The 16,694-nt window shown below is 47.5% G+C and overlaps 1 protein-coding gene across 1 annotated transcript; it reads left to right on the top strand.

Annotated features, from left to right (window-relative positions):
* The first annotated feature begins 5,407 nt into the window (after positions 1 to 5,407).
* On the top strand, positions 5,408 to 11,442 carry RIIAD1 (regulatory subunit of type II PKA R-subunit (RIIa) domain containing 1). The gene is made up of 4 exons (XM_012658513.1): positions 5,408 to 5,491; positions 5,972 to 6,048; positions 10,193 to 10,239; positions 11,372 to 11,442. Exons 1-4 carry the CDS (start codon positions 5,408 to 5,410, stop codon positions 11,440 to 11,442), a joined length of 279 nt encoding a protein of 92 aa, XP_012513967.1.
* The last annotated feature ends 5,252 nt before the right edge of the window (positions 11,443 to 16,694 follow it).

Below are 16,694 nucleotides of genomic sequence, written 5' to 3'. Positions count from 1 at the left end.
CTGTCATGCCACCAGGGGGCATAGCCAAACAAATGATCTCCTTCCCCGAGATTTGGCAAATGTCCCAGGATGGGGGTCAGTGTGGCCAAGACCTGGAGGATTAGGTGGTAGCAGGGCACAGGGGCTGAGAGGGCTGGGAACTGGCTGCTGAGACGAGAGCTGGAGGCAGGGAAAGGGCCTGAGGAGGGTGACGGGGAGGAGACTGAGGGGTTAAGGGGCCTGATATGGTTGCCAGCAGCGTCAGTGAGGAGCCCACTCCTGATGGGGGGCAGGTAGCTCTCTTGTTGGCTTCCCTGGGGAGGACACCTTCCCTGTGGCTGATCCTTCTCCTGGGTCCGAAGATCCCTGATGCCAGATGCTTGATCTCTGATGGCGGCAGGGCTCCGGGGGTCCCTTTTGCCCTGCCGCCCCCCTTCAGGTCCTCCCCTCAGCCCCCCTCCCACCCCACCCCGTCCCCGGGCCTGAGCTGCTGCTGGCTGCTCCCGCTGCGGGGCTGCCTGCTTTCCCGGTCACCTGGGTCCCGGAGCTCTGCTCTCCGGCCGCGCTCTCCTCAACAAAAACCTCCCCCCTCCACACCCCCCTCCCCACTCCCACCTCCTTTCCCCTGACATCAGTGATGTCAGTCTCAGGGGTGGAATACAAATTCTCTACCCTGGAGAGGGACGCATGATCCAGGCAAGAGCCACGCCCTCTTTCTATCTTCATCTTCCCTGACTCCCTTCCTGCCCCCAGAAGAGCAGCTCGTCCTGTTGCTAACACCCCTTCCCCCATCTTACTCCCCAATCAGGAGTTGGGCAAGGCACTAAGATGGAGAATTTATAGAGGAGCCCTAAGGTGGGGTCCATTGTTCCGGGGGCTGGAGCTGTCCCCGGTGCTGGAAGAGAAGGCTCGGGAGATGGGGGTGGGGGGAAGAGGGGAGCCCGACATCTGGGGAGCCCGAGAGTGGGGAGTCAAGGAAAGAAATCTGGGGAAAGAAAATGGGACAGCACAGTTGGACAGGTTGAAGGGGAAGGAGGGAGGCGAAGATGGGGAGGGAAGCAGATTGCAGAGTCTGAGGGGGACGAGCAAAAGACCCCGAGAGGAAAAATGGAAAAGGAGGTGGGGAAAGGGAAGGCAGGGTGGGATGAGTGCAAAAAGAGAACTGTATATTTTCCAGAAAAGGAACCAAGAAAAACTACAGCTTTCTGGCGTTTCACGCGCCCTTCTCTCCCTCTGGGGTGTCTGTGTGTAGAAGAGCGTGGGCAGGGAGGTGGCAGAGGCGGCAGCAGCGGGAGCTCTCACTTACAAGCTCCTTGAAGACCAGGACACCGTTTAATTCAGTTTTTTACAGTTCACAGTGTCTAGAACCGTGTTTTGCTCATGCGTAGTAGGTCCTTAAGACACTTCATGCACAGAACCTCTGACAAGAGTAGATAACTGATTCCTTCAGTAAGAACCACAGCTGTCATGCTCTCCTTTAGGACACAGAAACCCAATCGCTCCTTCCTCGGCTCTTCCCTTCAGTTGGGTTCCTTGAGTGGGACTCTCTCATTGAGTCTGGCAGCAAAGAGGGGTGGGGAAAGCGCATTTGGGGGCCATTACTCCCCTAAACAACTACACTTCTCTGGACCCCTCCATGCACTGGGCCCACTCAGAGCACCCCCCAAAGCAGGCGGTATCTGCTGACATCACACCTTCTCGGAGGTGGCAGCCCTTGCTTTCCACTGGGGCTCCTGGCCTCCCTGCCATTCCCTCCTTCAACCCAGGGTGGGGCTGATGTCTCCACAGTGGCACTGGGGTCTCTGAAACACGTCCCAACAGAAACCCAGCGGTCTCTATTCCTAAACTATCGCAGCAGGCAGCCTCCTTTTCTGGAAGCGAAATAATAGTAACAGTCAGTGCTCATCATCGTGTGGCTCTTAAAGTGTCCCAGGCATTGTTCCAAGTGCTTTATATTTACTAACTCCATAAACCCTCACCTTCCCCCTACGATGTAGATTCTATCATTATCTCCAAATAGAGATGAGGAAACCAAGAAAAGGGACCTCTTCTGTCTTCATTTAAGCACTGGGAAAGAGTCCTTCTTTCTACTGCTTAATTTCTCTGTTGACCAGCTTCCTTCCTTAGTCTGGGTTTCTGTGGCCTGGAGCCACACTGTGGCAGGCGCGTGAGTTTGAGTGAAGTGTGTGCGCGTAAACTTGATTATACTTCATCAAGTGGATGCCCAGGTCCTCCTAGTAGGGCCCCCTGGGGTGTGGGAGGGAGTAGGGGGAGGTAGTCGGTGGGTGCTTAGAAGGGGTGATGGCAGTGCCAGGAAATTAAGAAGGGCAAATACACTCTGAGAGTAACTTTCCACTCACAAACCCCGCCCCCACTGCTCCTTTTCTTGCCTTCTAATCTGATCTTGGTATTTATGGAGATGCTAAACAGATCACGCCCTCTGAGGATGGAGAAGGGGAAGACCCCATGGCATGGTTGATCTCATTACTCTGTGTCTTCTCAGCAGATCTGCCGCCCTGCTGCTCATTCCAGCTTTGGGCTAATCATATTAATTGAAATATTAAACATTCACAAAAATGAATTACAATGAACTCCCCTCACTCCTCCTCCCATCAGTAATTGGGGAGACAGCTGCGGCAGCAAAATGCCTCCAATCCTTTGCTTAGTTTGTGGTCCCCAATTGAAGGTGTCAGTCTGAGAGAGAGGCAGGGGTTAGGGGAGAAGAGGTGGGACCTCTCATCAGACCCTCCTTGCTGAGTGACTGTGGGCACAGCTCTGATATTCTTTCAGACCATGGGGGATGGGAGCCCTGTGAGGTAAAGACTAGGGGAAAAAAACCTATGACTCAGATGTCCATTCTGGGGAGTGTCTTTCAAGGAGGGAATGAAGCTTCTAAGCCCTAATTCCTCCAAGATATTTTCTCTGCCCACCATCCTCAAGCTCACCCTCTTTCTTATTCCTCTGCAGTTAAAGCTACATTGCCCTACATAAAAAGATTATTTAATTTATAAAGGGAGAGCTCTGATCCTGGTTTTAGATTCTTAGGAAATGAGAAATGCTGGATAATTGAGATATTTTTCAGAAAGGGCAAAATGTGGTGGTATGTGTGAGCAGAGTGGCTAGACATCAAATTCCTGCTGCCTTCACTGATTGAATACAGAGCGAAGACATCTGCAGCAGAATTTATGAGAATTGATTATATAACCTTCCTGCCCTTAAGTGGCTTCCACCTCAAGTGGGGAGGTAAGACAGGCCAACACAATATGCAATAGTGAGTACTGAGATGCTGTTAAGAAAATAAAAACAGCCTCTCTCATACATGGGTATGTGGACCATAGGATGTGATCAGTCAAGAAGGGCTTGATTGTTTCCAAAGCATAAGATCATAGACTAGCAGAGGAGGACATCAATTATTTTATGCAAGGGGGTGGGGGGATGAAAAGCATTGTACATACATGCGTGTGTGTGTGTGTGTGTGTCTGTGTGTGTGTGTGTGTGTATGTATGTAGGTTTGCTGGTCCAGACTCCAGCACTAATACAACAAAAGCCACATATATAATTTTAAAATTTCTAGTAGCCACAATAAAAAAGTAAAAAGAAACAAGTGAATTACTTTTAATAATACATCTTATTTAGCCTGATATAGATCCATGATACTATTTGAACATGTAATCCACATAAAGATTTTTTTCTTTTTTTGAGACTGAGTCTCACTCTGTTGCCCAGGCGAGTGCCGTGGCATCAGCCTAGCTCCCAGCAACCTCAAACTCTTGGGCTCAAGCAATCCTCCTGCCTCAGCCTCCCAAGTAGCTGGTACTACAGGCGCACACCACCACGCCTGGCTAATTTTTTCTATTTTTGGCAGAGATGGGGTCTCACTCTTGCTCAGGCTGGTCTTGAACTCCTGAGCTCAATCTATCCTCCCGCCTCAGCCTCCCAGAGTGCTAGGATTACAGGCGTGAGCCACCGCGCCCGGCCTCATATAAAGATTATTAATGAAATATTTTATGCTACGTTTTTCATATGAAGTCTTCAAAATCCAGTGTATATTTTCCATTTCCAGCACATTGACACTTAAAGCCACATTTCAAATATTCAAGAGCCACAGGTGGCTGACGGTGACCATATCTGCTGGTGCCGCTTTAGAGGTTCCACCACTAGCTTCTCTGGGGAGTGTGGGTTTGGAAGAAACAGGTCTTGGCCAACAGGAAATATCACCTCTGGTTAACCTCTGCTCCTGCCCGAAAAAAACCCCACTTCTGACAGATGGCAGCTTATCGCCCTCTTACTCTATTAACTCTGTCCTAAAAAACAGACAAACAACCCAGATGATCACTAACTGGGATGCAAAGAGGCTTTCAGCCCACTACCTAATTAACCACTTGTGGTTTTCCCTGCCTTGGGAACTGCCAACATTTTCACTTCTTTTCCTCAGTCTTTGTTGGGAAGGATAGTGGCGGTCCACTGAGAGACCACCCCAAGGCCATGGCCTAATGCTGAGCTTGTTTCTCATGCTATTTCCTTGCTCCTTGGGGCAGTTGTTCACAAATCTGAAAAGACAGGCTCTGTTTTGGGTTCTCCTCTTCTGCTTCTCAGAAGGCCTCTGCTGGGCACAGTCCCTGTAGGGGTAGAATCTCAACATCGGTGTATTGACAGACAGGCTTCTGCACTTACCCAGCAGCTATTTTCAGCTCTCTGGCTTTATGTTTCATTTTCCCTTCTTAATTAAATACTAGAAGAACAAATCTTGAAGACCAATTCCCTTTCTCCTCTCCTATTCAATTGGGAGTGGGAGAAAATAATTTAGAATTTATAAAGAGCCCAGGGTGAAGACAAAATTAAATCTACACAAGAAATTCTGTCCAAGAGGGGAAATTCTGGCAGGATGTCCCCCAGGTCCTTTCCAGCATCTTTAGTCTAAGAAGGTTCCTTCCTTTGCAAAACTCAGTTTACTCTGAGTGTTCTGCAGTGCTTTCATTTTGTTTTTGAGAATCCAAGACTTCAGTGTCAAGTGTCTACAGGACAAGTGCAAAGGTTGGCTTCTGGGCCAGTGGAAAGGGAGGAAGACTGGACTCTCCTTCCCCAGCACTAGGCTTTCTCCAGCTTCCGCCCAAGTGAGAGAGTCAGGAACTCGATTCTGGGAGACCCTGCCTTACGAACTTCTTTTCCTGTTTTGTTCTAGAAATAAGAAAAAAAGTATTTGGGGTTGAGTGGAGTCAAGAGCTAAGGCTTATTCCATACACAATTATGCCCAGAAATTAGTCCCCAAATTTGGGAAAGGAGATCCTTATTCAGACACCTCCCGGGGTTCACCCCTTGCTGAAGAGGGCCGGACTTGGGGCGGGGCTGGGCCCGGACTTGGGGCGGGGCGGAGACGGGGGCGGGGCCTTCCTAGCCCGCGGACGGTCGCCTTGACGACCTCAACAAGATGGCGACGCTGCAGGGCGGGCTGCTGGAGCGAGACCCCGGGCCGCTGAGTCCAGCGCAGCTGGAGCAGCTGCGAAACTTCAAGGTGGGTGCGCCCGCCTCTATCAAAGTGCAGCCCCCGCGGGACAGGGGCCCCAGACGGGAAGGAGGTCTGCAGAGAGAGGGGGAGCGGAAGCCTGTTTCCAGTTAAAGGAGAGACCCCCAGTGATCCTCCGGGCTTCTGGGCCTAAACAGGGCCCGACGGGCATCTGAAAGTGCAGGAAGGACTAAAGCCGGGATCCGGCCAGAGAAATGGGCCGAAATTACTGCCAGATACATCAAGTTAGATACAGACAAGAACTTACCGACGGTCGGAATGCGACCTCAGTTAAGACCCCTAGGCCTGAGCAGGAGGCGGCGTAGAGATGTTGAATCTGTAAGAAGATAGACGGCTTAAATTTTCAAGCATTCTGGGAAAAGACCTTGGTTAAATGCTCACGTTGTCCCCCCAAGCCCTTCACACCTCCAGGGTTGAAGCCTGAATCGGTCTCCTCAGGGAACGTGACCCTTTGCTTTTGTTCCCCAGGTTCAGACTCGGATTGCTAACGAAAAGTATCTAAGGACTCACAAAGAAGTAGAGTTGCTCATAGGTAGTTTTTTCAGGTAGGTGGTTTTCCAGACCGGCCTTGGGCAACTAGTGGAAAATTTTACCAAACCTTGTTGGAGAATACAAGTGTCTCCTTCTTTATTTAAACACCCCCTATTGCTTTTCACTTACTAAAAGTTAGAAAATATTCTGAGATTGATTTTTTTTCTAATTCTGGGATTTGTGGCACCCAAGATTTTCTTCAGGTATCTCTAAATTCTTAAAAATATTAACATTCATTCACTTTAACTGGGGGGATAAATAAAAACCGTACAACACTTGGAAGAAGGAATTTGGCATCGAGAAACCCAACAGGCAGCCATTGGGTGTAGAACACTATTCTTAGCCAGAGGAGCTTAACAAGATCACAAGTAGAACTTAAAAAAAAAAAAATTCAGATGTCTGGCCCTTCCCTACAGGAGAACAATGTTGTAGAAAAACCCAGTGGTGGGAAGCTACTCTTTCCTTGGGGGGAAATACCATTTTCCAGGAGCATGTTCTTTCCTTCTCCTATACCACTGCCTTTCAGCCTTATATTTGCATGAATGGAAAAATCTACTAATGGGATGAAAGGCAAAGAACTGAGGCAAAAAGAAAAAAAAAAACAAAACATCACGAGCAGCAATGTGTGAAATCAGAAGAGCTATCCTAAATACTGTTTGGTTATAGACAAATAGGCAAGGTTTAAATAACACTAATGGCTTCCATTTCCAGGCATTGTGTTGTTTCCCTACATTAGCAGTTATCACACAGTATTGTAATTGCGTTGTCAATCTTCTGTTTCTGTTACTGGTCCAAAGCTCCAAGCTGGTGGAGCCATGTTTGTGTCCCCAGTGTCTATGCAGTGTGTGCCATCTTGGCACATTTTTGCTGATCCTCCCCGCAACTCTGCAAACGATAGCGTGTGATCATTTCCATTTTACAGGTGAGAAAAGTTAAGCTCAGAGTGGTGAAGTACCTTCCTCAAGTTGCTGAACCAGAGTCCAAACACCTGATTTTTCTACTGTATCATGCTGTAAACACACAGTCCCCAGCCCCCTAGTCTGTGGATTGTGCTTACAGCCAAAGGTGGGGCTCTCCTTTGTCTTCTCAAAAGTAGATCCGTGGGGGTGTCTTTTTTCAAGGCCCCTTTTTTCTTGGATCTCACTATTCATATTTTAGCTATTTCTCCTAGTGGCAGCAGACTCTCAGAGGGGCAGACAGGGGAAAGAGACAGGAAAAACAGAAACCTATCCAGTTATTCTGTGAAGGCTGGGTTTATTTGGGCCACTGGTAAGGCTTGAGCAAAAGATAGCTTAGGGGTCCTCTGTCAATATCAGACCTAAGGATCAAGCCATCACTTTTTGCACCTTTTCTTCTAAAGGGTAATAAAGATGACATTGTTCCTATCCTGGGGAGCTTGCAATACAAGGTAGGAATAGTTCCTGCAGAGAGATTTGGAGGTAGAATTAAATTCAGAATGCCTGAATTAAATCAAAGTTTGCATTGTTCACAAACAACAGGATTAGAACATTTGGGAGTGGTGAATGAAGAGGGTATTGTTTCAGTCCTTCCCAGGAGGCTGGGTGTCTGGGCCTGGCTGCTGTGGGGACAGCCTCAGACACTTTCCCTTCCCTTTCTTACCATCCCCCTCCCAAGACCAGGTAGGCTACCAGGCTTTTCCTTTTGCTGTGCCTGAAGCTACTTGAAGTCCTCCTGGCCCCTGCTAGGCCTTTCCCTTTCCTGGGCGGAGGATGCAAGGGACTTAGTGTTTGAAGTTTGAGGATTCACTTTTATTTGTTTGTTTGGTGTTATTGTTATTTCCTTTGAGTGATACCAGGATGAACCAGAATCAGCCCTTCATCCATGCTGGATACTTCACACAGTCCTTCCTGCAAAAAAGAGGATGGGAGAAGAGAGGACAGAGTCCTCAGCGGCACGCCTGTCCTTGTCTGTTCTGCAGTGCTTTGCTCTTGACTCACTTCAATCCATGAGCAGCTCTGAAGCATTCTTGTTGGGAAGTGAACTTCCCACTAGGGTTTTTTGATCCTGATGATTTATGGCCATTCAGCTCCAGCTTTCCAGTCTATACCCAGACATACCATGTACAGATCTCTTAATATCTTGAATTTTGGACCTGAAAAATGGAAAAAGGAGGAATCTAACTAATTTTTGGTACCTGGAAACCTCAGGTTTAGGGCTGAAGATAAGATAGCCATGGTGAAATTGTAGAAAGCTGTTATTAGATGTTTTTTGTAAACACTCAGGCAGATGAATATTCCCCAAATACAGCACTGATCATATTATTCCTTGGCTGGAAAAATCTTCAGTGGCACCACGACATTGCCCTTTTTTGTGTGTTTAAACATTCTATCAAAATATATCATACCAAACAGTGACACATCCTAAGTAAGATGAACTTCCACAAGCTGAAGCTCACGTGGTGCTAGTGTCCAGATGAGGACACAGACCTCTATCTGCACCTCACGTGCCTTGTGACTCCTTCCAGTCACTCGCCCAACAGTAGCCAGTATCCTGACTTCTACAGCACAAATTTGTTTTGCCTTTTTGTATAAATGGAATTCTACAAATACGTACTCGTTTGTGCCTGGCTTCTTTTGCTCTGTAGTATCTTGTAGATATCCTCCATTCTCACTACTGTGTACCATTGTGTGAGTATGCCATGTTTATTTATCCATTTCCATTGTCTTCAGTTGAGTGTAAATGTCTCTCCTGGCAGTCAGCGCCCTCTGTAGTAGAACCTTCTCTGTCTCCCACTACTCCCTGCATGAGCCCCTTACTCCAGCCAGACCGAACTTCTCTGATCATTCCGCCAACCCCAGAGAACCCAGGCATGGACACCCTCAAGTGCTCTTTTGGACTCTAGGGATACCAAGGTGTATATGACCCTGTTCCTATCCTCAAGGAAGTCTCAGTTTATAGAGCATGAACTGTTTCCTTTCTATTTCTGGGCCTTTGTTCTTGCTATTTCCCTGGATCTGAATGTTCTTATCCCTCAACCCTTTTCCTGCCTACCAAATCCCATGTGTACTTCAGGGGTTCTCTCAAATGCCAAATGCTCTGTGAAGATGTTGGGGGTCCCCCTCAGTAACTTCTCTCTCCTCTCTGATCTCCCAGAGGACTATTTAATCCCCCTCTTTTAGCACTTACCAGAGGTTACTTGGCTTTTTGGACATTTGAAAACTGTTCCTTAAGTTCTTTGAGGTAGATCTATATTTTATCTTTTTAAAAATCAATCCCTCATATATAGTGCAATTACTCACACATAATTTATGCTCAATAATTATCAAACTGAAGGAGAAGGGGGCCAAAATTCTTGACGCTTGGGAGGGAGGGGCTTCCTGGGCAGGGGAGGTAAGGCAGGCCTGGTGGGGCAGGGCAGCCTGCGACCAAGAGAACACATTGTAGAGAGTACTGACCTTGTAGTCACAAGACTTGGGCCCTCTTTCCTTTATTACTAGCTTTATGAACTTGGGCAAATGATTAACCTTCTGAAGGCTTGGTTTCTTTATATGTAGAATGGGGGCATAATAATTGCTGTTTCGCAGGGTTGTTGTGAAGTGAGATAATATTTGTGAATATACTTTATGAACCATAAAACTATATGTGATGTAAGACATTTTCAACTCTCCAGTGGCGTTGGCATTGCAGGTGTTACGGTGTCTGTGCGCTGTACTGCAGAACCAACAACCATTGAAGTTTCAGCTTTGGTTATTGCATCCCCCCCTTTGGGGAATTCGTGGCTAAACTTGCCATGAACAGAAACATCACGGGGTTGCATATCTGTCCCACCACACGTGAGCCCCTGAGGACAGGCAGCATGCTCTTCATCTTTGCCTCCCGCCCCTGGCTGGTATCTGCTTCTGTGGAAATGACTGTTGAGTGAATGACAAGCCCCACCTGGCTGCAGCACGGGTTTTTTGTGAAATGAGCAACATCCTAGGTTTGCTGCCATTTAGGATGCTTTGCTCCTTGCCTTCTATCTGAGTGGAAGGAAAATCATGAATGAAAGGGTCTTTGTCAGGAATCCTTTGGTTTATTGACTCCCAAGATGGGTGTGTCTCAGGTTAATCTGCTACATGAAAGCACAGGACGAGGCAGTAGCTGCAGCCAGCCTTAAAGCCTGTTTCACCTCCTACCCTGTCCCTTAATGTTTTCCAGAGAAGTGTTTTTGAAAAGACCAGACAACATCCCAGAATTTGCTGCAGGTGAGTAAGGAAGCATAGGTTTGGGGTATCTGATGAAGCCAGTGGAAGGAGTGATGCTGTGAATTTAGACTTGGACAAGCACAGGATTGTCCCTGCAGAGTCTGGGGTACTCCTTCCCCTCATGTCCCCCAGGGGAGCTTTTTTCAGGAGACTTCTTTCCTCCATTGTCATTTCCTCAAAATGAGGACAGATAAGAAATGAGGCAGAACTTTCTCATGGTGAGGGTTGTTAAGAATTTTGAGATTCCCAAAGGGTCATAATGGCTTCCTTTTCCCCGGGGAGTCCTGAAGAAGGACTCACAACCCTGGCTGTGCCTTAGAATCACCTGGGGAGCTTTTAAAAAATGCCGATGTTCAGGCCCCACCTCCAGAGATTTTTATTGAATTAGCCTGGGTGGGGCCCAGCATCCATAGTTTTAAAGGCTCCCCAGGTGATTTTAATGGACCAGCTGCCCAAGATGGCTTAAGGTCAATGGTGTTTAGAGGGAAGGGGCTGGGCCGGATGATTTCTTGGGTCCTGTTAGCCCTGGAGGTTGGTAGCTGGTTACGTGCTCAAGCCTCAAGCAGTTTCTAACGGAATGTAAGTGTGCCTTTGCTGCCACAGCAGATGCTGCCTCTGATTCACATTATGCTGGGTGTATAAAAACCCTCATCTGTCGTCATCTTGTGAGAGCCTGGCGCTCCTCTGAGAGGGTGTTCTCAGAGAAGGCGTGATATCTCAGAGACAGGAGCTGGCAAGCCAAGTTGAGACAAGAATAATACTTGGCATTTATTTGGGCCCCAGGATGAGCCGGGAGCAGAAAACCCAGAGAGTTCCTGAGCCCTCTGATGGCTCCTTTGCGTCAGCGAAGCAGAGAAACAAACTGCACAGTGTGGAGGAAGAGGGAGCATCCTGGGTGAGCCCTTCCTGGGGATGTTTGAGCTGGCAGACACAGCACTGCCCTGTGGGGGCAGTGACCTCTGGGATTGTGACATCTCATAGTACCGTATTACATAGTAAAGCGGGGCCATCAGTAACAGTCCTGCTAGGTCCAAGCCATCCTAACTTTTTAGCAGAGTAAGCTGTCTCCCTCCCAGAGTAAGTCTTCTCCCCTCTGTTGTAGATGATTTCTTCTTTTTGATTTTTATCCCAGACTACTTCACGGATCCAAGACTTCCCAACAAGATTCACATGCAGCTAATTAAAGACAAGAACGTGGCTTAATTAGCAAAATCATGATGCTCAGCTGTTGGGAGCGACCAGACAGAATCCAGCCTTGGGGTGGGTGTTAACCTCATTTACAGACAGAGGCTTCTTTACTCCTGTGAAAATAAGCACTGGTTTATTGGTCCAGGGTGTAAAAGAAGTCAGGTGGAGAAACTAAGAGAAGTTTAATGCAAATGTTTAGTTTCCTTGACACGGTTTTGGGGTATTAGGGACTGTGAAGAGAGGCCCAGGGTTGGTCCAGCCGGTAAGTAGCAGGAATCTTAACCTAGTGAAATGGATTAAGAGAAGGGAAATGGGAGTACGGTAATTCAGGGGTGAAGAGCGACAGGGAAATGGGGAAAGGCTGTTAGTGTCAAGAGGTGCTCCTGCAGGTGGCCTTTCCCTTATGACCTTGGTGGTGAGAGGGAGGGGGTTCCCATTGCTTCTGGAAGGCTTAGGAGCAGTTTCCTTCCTTGAATCTTGGCTTGGGTGCTTTCTTACTTACCTTGAAGCCAGGCTGTGACATTAAGGCCATCACGTGTTTTTTACGCAGAATGATTCCTGAAATTATTTTGAAGACAGAGATTTTTTTCTTTTTTAATGTGAGGTGGGAAAAGGCCAGAGTCCTAATTTAGTGGAACCATTTCTGTTTTGCAGGGTCATCTGGAAGCATGAGAGCCTTGTTGCCATCAGTGTGGGTTTGCCAGCTGCCTTGGGCTCTGTCTGCTGTCGCAAAGGCTTTTAAAGATACTCGTTAAAAACAGACTTTCCTGCTCTCTCTGCTTTATTTCACTCAGAAGGAGGAAGACATCCTTCATGGGAGGGCTGCTCTGCCCCACTTTGACATATTAGGCAGCAGGCCTGTTTCTCTTTCAGTGGCAGCCGGGGTCCTCCGGTTGGGTCAGTGGGCTGTTCCCCTCCCAGCCACTCACTCCCAGAGCCAAGACTGGCGAAAAAAATGTTTGGTGACCCTGAGCGGACCACAGCTGGTTGTGGTGGCACAGAAACAAGTGAGTCCACGCTTCAGCTGTGGTTTGCTTTTCTTTCTTCCCTCCTGGGTTACTGTACGCAGTATAAGGTGATGATTAACTTTTATTTCGATAGAAGCAATAGTAAGAGGAATTGGTCTGGAAGGACATCAAGAGAGCATGAGATTAGGCATAGAAAACCCATTCAGGGTCATGAATATTGTGAAATACGAACCTAACAGGTGACTAGAGAGATGGTGAGCCTTGTTCTTGAGGAGTTTTAGAAACAGGCTGCCCATCCATTCGATTTTCAGTTCAGAGGCAGGGGAGTGGACCAGCTAGCCTCTTGAAGCCCTTTCCAGGCCCGGGAGGCTTAGGGGTCCCTTGTGTTTATGTCCTACCTCTCTGGCCACCACAATCCACTGGCTCCGCTGTAGAAAGAACCTCTCACCTGCGTGTCACTTGTCAACATCACCATGGCAACATAAGCACAGACCAAAGCAGGGATTGTATTATTTTTATTTCCCTTGCCCCTGCCTGCCTTGTTCCCAGCTGCCATCACCTGCAGTAGTAGAAAGGGCAGCAAAACAGGGCATTTAAAGAACTATTAAGACTACACGTAATAAGCTGTGGAATAGGAACCTGAGGAGTTATTTTAGGTGCTTTCAGAATCACACTTCAGCAGCTATGGCACTGACAATGAGAGATCCTTCTTTAGAAAATCCAAATGAAGACTTCAGCAAAAAACACATGTCTCCTACGGACCTCTGATGTGAATTGTTGTATCAGACACTGTTAGAATCTTCCCTGGGAGAAGAGACCTGCAACAGTGTGTGTGTGTGTGTGTGTGTGTGTGTGTGTTGGTGGGGAGCAAAGTGTTTTTCAAGATGCTCGAGTGCATGATTTAATACTGGAAGAATACAATGGCTCAGTCTTGGAGGGCAAGAGGCATTCCTGGCAGAAATAAGAAATGCATTTCTTTTAAAATACTTAATATAACATTTAAAATACACTTCAAAGCCTTCCTGAGTAAAGAATGAGTTTAACACATGTTCATAATGCATCTGCTTCCTGTGACATGCTATGCTGGGTACTTGGGGTGGAGACAGGCCTGCCACACAGTTGATTGTGGTCTGGAGAGATGGGCTCTTATCCCTTAAACTGACCTGCCTGCATATCTCACCTATCAGACTGAAAGCTCCACTAGGGCAGGGACCAAACCTAAAAATCTACCCTGTTTACTCCTGAATTCCTGGCTCCTAGCAGGGTCTACAAATAGCAAATGCTCAGTAAGCATTTGTGGAGAGAATGAATGCATGCATAATTGAATGAGCGATCACATTACATCAATGGCCATAATGGCAATTTTATACCTATGACTGAAGTAGGCACATAATATAGGAGGTAGAAGAAAAAGCACCAGGTTTGCCTGGGAGAGCGAGGGAAGTCTCACGGAAAGTGGCATGTGATGGATGAGAAAAGTTTTGCCAGGCACACCTGGGAAGAGGTGTGGGTTAGTCAGAGCACTTCAGGCGCTTCCGTTCTGTTGAGCAGGATAGTGTGGCAGACCCTGTTTGTCACCTGCTCATCCTCGTTACTCCTTTCTTCCTTGCTAACAGAACTCCGGGTTTGTTGAGTGCAGCAGTGGGCTCAGATTGATCTACGCCAACCATAACAATGACATTCCTTGATTTCCCAGCCCTTCTTGCAGCTACGGCAGCCCTGTGTCCATGAGTTATAGGTTAAAGGGTACTAGCGAGTTATAGGAAAATCTTTGCTTTCTTAACAACAACAACAACAAAGGTTGGGAGATGGGCAGAGTGAGCTGGTGTGGCCCTCCCCTTTCTTTCTGATTTAGCCCTGAATGCAATGCCTAGAGATAAGCAGCCATGAGGTAACCAGTGTGGGCGTGAAAGCCAGTCCTCTAAAGCAGCAGAGAGGGAAGACTGGAAGACCCTGGGACCCTGTTGACATCTTTGAGCACTTAAACAGCATAGCAATCACTTCCCTTCAGACTTTTTGGCACATGAGAATGGTGAATCTCTTTCATTTTGAAATCAATTTAAATCCTGATCTACTACTTACTAGATGTGTTCCTTGAGCATTAGCTTTCTCACCTGTAAAATAAGACTCGCAATACACACTTCTCAGGGTTTGGATTAGAGATAAAGAATGGACGGTGTCTGGCATGTGGGAGGTGATCACTAGCGGGTGTGGCTCCTAGGAGGCGTGTGGACAGCAAAGGGGAGAGGCAAGAGGATGCCGGATAAGGCGGAATCTTTGTGCTCCATGAAGGGTGCAGTGTGTTAGGCAGTGGGTGTTAGATTTTTATCACGTCGGCGATGGAAGAATTTCGAGCCAAGAGGAATTCATAAAGAGATCTGCACTGAGAAAGTGTGATAGTGTGGAAGACAAATTAGGGGAAACTAAGACCAAAAATGGAAAGACGGGGAGATAATCATCATCGTTGCAGACACCATTGTCGCTCACCCGCACCGCTTCGGTCACTTCTTACCCAGTCTCTTTGCTAACTGTCCCGTCCACTCTGTCAGTTGCAGGTAACAGAAAACTCTATCGTGACTGAAACAAGTAGGGAGTTATTCTTATCACCTAATAAAAAGTCTGGCCATAGGCAAGATTCAGAAGTTCAATAATGTCAACAAGTCCCCAGACCAGGTCTTTCTGTCTTTTCACTCTGCCGGCCTTAGCCTGTCGCCTCATAGTTGCAGAGGGCTCCTGTGCTCCTGGGCGTCCTTTCATTTCAGGCAAGGAGAGCCACACCAGTTGACTGTTCCTTTTTATCAGGAAGGAAGCTTTCTTGGAAGTCCTCCCAACCTGTGTCTCACAGGCCAGACCGGGAGTCATGTGGCCTATCCACGCTCAGTGGAGACCAGAAAAAGAGCAAAAGGAGATGGGGATAGCTGTGGGGTCAGCCCCAAAGCAGTGTCTGCACCACCTTCACTCCCTGATTCATTCTCCATGTAATAGCTAGAATGATCTTTTAAGAAACAAATCAGAGTATGTCACTCTCCTGCCTAAAGCCCTTCAGTGGTCTCCCTTGAACTTAAAATCCAGATGACTCTCCTGGGGCTACAAAGCGTTGCAAGACCCTCTCCGCCTCTCAGACTTTATCTTTTCTTTCCCTCACTATAAGCCCCACTGATCTTTTTTCTGTTCCTCAAACATGCCAAGGTAGTCCCCACTTGAGAGCCTTTGAATTCTGCCTGATTTCTCTCCCCAGATCTTCACATGGCTAGTGGGCCAAGCTAGGATGCTCTGCTGAAAGGAAGAAAAAACCCCACCATGAGTGGCTTAAACAAATAGGGCTTGCTTTTCTCCCATAGCAAGTCTGGAGGTGGCGGCTGCTGGCATTAGATCAGGGCCTGCATCCCTGGTGTTTCCTTCCTTTCCCTCATGGTCGGAGGAGGAGCAGGAGGACCAGGAAGGGACTGTGGCAGTGATACTTGTCTTTATTTTCAGAAAAGGGAAAGCTTCCCCAGAATACCCCCGTCCTCCCCAGCTGACTTTCACCAGCATCTCATTGGCTAAAACTGTGTACATGTCCCTTCTTTAAAGAAGGCTGGGAAATGGAGTATTTAGGCAGACAACAGTGCCCTAGATAGCTTCTTGTTAGCGATCCAACTAAAGTAGCCTCCCCCAAACATATTTCAATATTTAATTAAAAAATCCTTCTCCCCAGTCATTTTCTTCACAGCTCCTATCACTGTCTGAAATCTTGCTGATTTTGTTGTTGCTGTCTGTAGCCCCAAGAATGTGAGCTCCAGTGAGAACAAGCCTGTTCTTCCCTCCAATGGCACATGTAGCTGCATAGCATGCATTTGCTGAATGATTGCATGGATGGATGGATCGGCAGTTGGAAGACTGAATTGCAGGATGAGGGTTTGATCTATGCAGTGGCATGAAAACAGGAGAGGAATTGACAGGACTTGTGATTTGAATGGGGTGAAATTATAAGAGAAGTAGATTCTAGAATGACTTCCAAGTTTCTTGCATGGGCAAGGAGAGGAATGATGGAATCATTCACTAATACAGAGGGGAAGTGCGTAGGGACAGGGGAATCAGGATGAATTTAGACCAAAAGATTTCTAATGAATTTGGGTCACAGGTAATATTAATATGCACAGCTTCAGTGGGGTGGGCAGAAGTTCAACCACAATGAGCCTGGTAGGACTTGTGAGATGAGGATGTGAAAATCGATGCACAATGCCCATGGAGACAGCTTTCTAGGAGCATGGCTGTGAGAGGAAGACTGAGGAAGGGCAGTCGTTGGAAGGGGAAGCA

The sequence above is a fragment of the Propithecus coquereli genome, unplaced genomic scaffold (genome assembly GCF_000956105.1).
Source record: "Propithecus coquereli isolate 6110/MARCELLA unplaced genomic scaffold, Pcoq_1.0 Scaffold59, whole genome shotgun sequence".
NCBI classification, from domain to species: domain Eukaryota; kingdom Metazoa; phylum Chordata; class Mammalia; order Primates; family Indriidae; genus Propithecus; species Propithecus coquereli.
This window is presented reverse-complemented; position numbering and strand designations above follow the sequence as displayed.